General features: G+C 37.6%; 1 protein-coding gene across 1 annotated transcript; it reads right to left on the reverse strand.

Moving 5' to 3' along the window:
* Positions 1–407: 407 nt before the first annotated feature.
* On the reverse strand, positions 408–4,054 carry LOC104872536 (olfactory receptor 7A10-like; the record flags this gene model as incomplete). The annotated part of the gene is given in 3 exon segments (XM_010638773.1): positions 408–423; positions 3,143–3,735; positions 3,737–4,054. Coding segments are annotated over 3 exon segments (927 nt in total), but the record flags the coding sequence as incomplete, so codon positions are not given.
* Between the last annotated feature and the right edge of the window lie 461 nt (positions 4,055–4,515).

Here is a 4,515-nt window from a genome sequence, read left to right on the forward strand (position 1 = left end):
TTATACGCACTGCCAAGTCTCTGTTGCTAGGATGGCTTTTGCTATTCTAGGTCTCTTCTGGTTTCAAATGAATTTTTGTTTGTTTTTTTTTTGGTTTTTAGAGACAGAGTCTCACTATGCAGTTGAGATTGACCTGGAACTCTCTATGTAGCCCAGGCTGGTCTTGAACTCACAGTGATCCTCCTGCCTCAGCCTCTTGAGTGCTGGGATTAAAGGTGTGCACCACCATGCCTGGCTCCAAATGAATTTTTGGATTATTTTTCTAGTTCTGTGAAATATAGTGTTGGAATTTCAATTGGTATTGCATTGAATCTGTAGAGCAGTTTTGGTAGCATGGCCATTTTCACTATTTTGATTCTTCCTACCCAGGGGCAGGGGATATCTTTTCATTTTCTTATATCCTTTTCAATCTCCTTTTTCAGAGTGCTGTAGTTTTCAGCATAGTGATTTTTGCTTCTTTTGTTAGATTGATTCCTAGATACTTCAATATTTGGATGCTATTGTTAAAGGAACTGTTTCCCTAATTTCTCTCTCAGTGAGTCTGTTATTTGTGTACAAGAAGTCTATTGTTTTTTGAGTGTTGATTTTGTATCCATCTACTCTGCTGAAAGGGTCAATTAAGTCTAGAAGTCTTTTGGTGAAATATTTTGAGTCTTCAATGCAGTGATTCATATCCTCAGCAAACAGAAATAAAAGACAACCTACAACATGGGATAATTTTTACTATCTGCTCCTTAGACATAGAAGTATTATCTACAATATACAAAGAACTAAAAAAAATCATCCCCCACAAATAGACTCTATTCAAAAATGGGCATCTGAAATGAACAGACATTTCTCAGACAAAGAACTAAAACCATCAAGTAGATATGTGAAGAAATGTTTCATATTGCTGTTCATTTGAGAGATGCAGAAGAAAACAATGCTGAGATTCCACCTTTCTCCAAAAAGAATGGCTGTTATCAAGAAATCAACCAATAACACGCACCCATGTTTACAGGGGCAGAGTTTGTTATAGCTAAAAATTGGAAATAGCCCATTAGCCCATCATTTGGAGACTGGATAAAGAAAATGTGGTTTTTCTATAAAATTGAATACTACTCAGCCATAAAGAATGAAAAATTAGAGTCATTCATAGGAACATGGATACCCATTGAGGATATACTCTTAAGTGAAATACGTAAGTTCCACATGTATAAATACTGAATAGTTTCTGTGGTGTTAAAACTTAAAAGTGTAAAGAAGCTCCAAATGATATAATTGACCATGTGAAATGGGAAGGAAAGGGCTAAAGGAGTAGGGGAAGTGGGAAGGGTAGGGGAAAGGAAATAAAGGAAAAGAAAATATATGAGAAAATGAAAAATGGAAATAAAGTATTTGTAAATAGGGAAGAGAGGAGGGAGTGAAGGGAGGGCAAGGAGAAAGGGAAAATGAGAACTAAGACCTGTCATATAAAGGTAGAAGATCCCAGTGATGAATGTAACTGTGCTGTATACATAAAAGATATCAATAAACTCAATGAGAAAAACAGCAACAACAACAAAAATGATACAAATTATTAACCTACATAAAAAAGCACATTTTCTGTCTCATAGGAGGAAAATTAGAAACTCATCTCTCCCTAGAAAAATCACAGGAATTGCAAAATGTTAAAAAAATATGGAATTGGAGGAAGAGTTTAATTGGGGCCACACAGGTACAGGTAAACTCCTACAATAAATGGAGTGAGAGAAAGAAAGCCAGAAAAAGGAAGGGAATAGAAGAAACTCATCAGATCCAAATTTGCTATCAGGAGGGTTAATAAAGGAGACTTGTACTGCCAGAGTAACATGGCACAACTTACACCCTAGGTTTTGCCTATCTATTATTTTAGGAGAGGATCTAATGACCCAAAGGAATGAGTCATCAAGATACACTACTAAAATTCATAGCTAAAATTGATGATATCTGTAAAAATTAAAATGGGGAAATTAGAACTACAGGGACCGGAAGCAGAGGTGAATGATATTTTAAAAAGCAGCAACTTATATTATGTATAGGCACCTAATTCCCAAGATGACTGCAAACTGCATGTACTGCAAAAATGAACTAAACTTGTTCTCAAAAAGACTCCTAGTCTGAATGTTGTCCTTCAGAGGAAGAGGAACACAATGATCGAGACTGAAAACTTGTAGGACATGTTTGAGAGTGCACCAGTAGGCCCTTGTGGAAGCTGATGACAGATGCACAACCCCGATTAGAATCTCAGCACTGAGCACTGAGGAGACTGGCTGTCCAGCTACATGAGCTTACAGTGACTTTGAATGGTGAAATCCTGGGGAGAGAAGAGACAGGTGCTGAACGGACACTAACTAACTCCTCCCCCAAACACTGGGCATGCTCTTGTTTGCAGGACATCATGCCCTCTGCTCATGGCCCACAGTCTGTGCTCAAGTTGAAGGCCTTTCTCACTGTGCCAGAAGCTACTGAATGGCAGCCACTGTGGAAAATGAGCTGAGAAAGAAATATAATCCAGAGGAGAATGAAGCTTAATGCCCATTTATGATATTTTGCAATGTTAAAATTTACATTAATGAACCATTATAGATCAAAATTTCCAGTAGAGAATTACACACATAAGTTTGTTGCCAATTTTAGTTTTATCCATGAGAGAAAAAATTATGATTATTTAAAAATAAAACAAAAGTAATACATTACTTGGCTTGATATTTATCTTTTTTCCACGTTAAGTTTATCGGTACATTTAAAGCAAACAATACAGTTACATTTATCTTTGGGATCTTGTACATTTACATGGTATGTCTTGGTACTTACATTTTCCCCATACCCAAGGCCTCACTTAACCCTTCCCTATTTACAAAGACTTTGTTTCTGATTTTTCCTCTTTTCACACTTTTCCCTTATTTCTTTAAATTTTAAGAAGAAATTACTCATGAGAACCATGAATCGATATACAACATAAGAGAGAAATGCAAATATATGTATGATACTATTTTTTGGAAACAAGAGCATTAAGACAATATCAAATGGAAAATCTTTCAGGTAATGGACAGAGCAAAAATTTAACAGAATGTGAAGTGACATAGAACAGTTAAATGGTAATCTTGGGCATATTATCTAGCTCCCAGATGACCTCTTAAATAATATTTTCAGAGCAGCCTTGATGTCTCTATTCCTCAGACTGTAGATGAAGGGGTTCAGCATGGGTGTGACCACAGTGTACATTACTGAGGCTGTTTCAGTAGCATATGGGTTTTGAGTGACAGCAGAACTCAGGTACACACCTAGGCTTGTGCCATAGAATAAAGAGACCACTGAAAGGTGAGATGTACAGGTGGAAAATGCTTTATACCGCCCCTGAGCCGATGAGATTGCCCGTATGGAGGAAACTATCTTAAAATAAGAGTGAAGGATGCCAGCAAAGGGACCAATAGCCAGCAGCAAAACAGAAACATATGTTGCCACATCATCGGGAAAGGTATCAGAACAGGCACCTTGCACAATTTGATTAAGTTCACAGAAGAAATGTGGTATTTCCAAGTCAGAGCAAAAGGACAGTCGCAACAGCATTAAGCTGTGTAACAGAGCATTTAGGAAACTCACGATCCAACATGCTAGAACCAGCAATACACAGAGCTGGGGGTTCATGATGACCGTGTAATGAAGAGGGTGGCAGATGGCCACATAACGGTCATAGGACATCACACTCAACAGAAAGTTGTCCAACATTATAAATTGTAGAAAAAAAAAACACTTGAGCGATGCAGCCTTCATAAGTTATTACTTTTCTCTGAGTCTGGATGTTCACCAGCATCTTTGGTACTGTGGTGGAGGTGAAACTGATGTCCACAAAGGAGAGGTTGGAGAGGAAGAAGTACATGGGTGTGTGCAGGTGGGAATCAGAGATGGTGGCTAGGATGATGAGCAGGTTCCCTAACACAGTGGCCAGGTACATGGACAGGAAAATGCCAAAAAGGAAAGGCTGCAGTTTTGGATCATCTGAAAATCCTAGAAGAACAAATCCTGAAATTTGTGTGTAATTTCTTGTTTCCATATTGTTAATGTAACCTGCAGAGACAGAGAGAGAGAGAGAGAGAGAGAGAGAGAGAGAGAGAGAGAGAAGAGAAGAGAAGAGAAAAGGGATGTGTATGCACAATGAAAAACAGAAAAGACTTGTACTAGTAACTTTACACAAATGCTATCACTTATTTTCTGCAGTCCATACATTACTTTTATGTTTTATGTACTTTTAGTTACCTTTTAATGGATCAATCTGTCATCATGTGTGAGGAAATTCTTTTCAATATTCAGCTGCCATCCAGCAATCATATGTTCCTTTATTATAATGAAAAACTCTTGGCATTATACAATTATAAATAAATATAAATCTTTTTAAAAGAACTGCCTAGAGGGATGGGGATTCAGTGCTGTGGGACCACTGCCTGCCTCACAAGCACAAGTTCCCAATGTTGATCCATAGTACCAAAAAAGTCCTGTATAATATATTTACAGTGC

Source organism: Fukomys damarensis, unplaced genomic scaffold, assembly GCF_012274545.1.
Source record: "Fukomys damarensis isolate Sample0158 unplaced genomic scaffold, DMR_v1.0_HiC HiC_scaffold_37, whole genome shotgun sequence".
Lineage (NCBI taxonomy): Eukaryota > Metazoa > Chordata > Mammalia > Rodentia > Bathyergidae > Fukomys > Fukomys damarensis.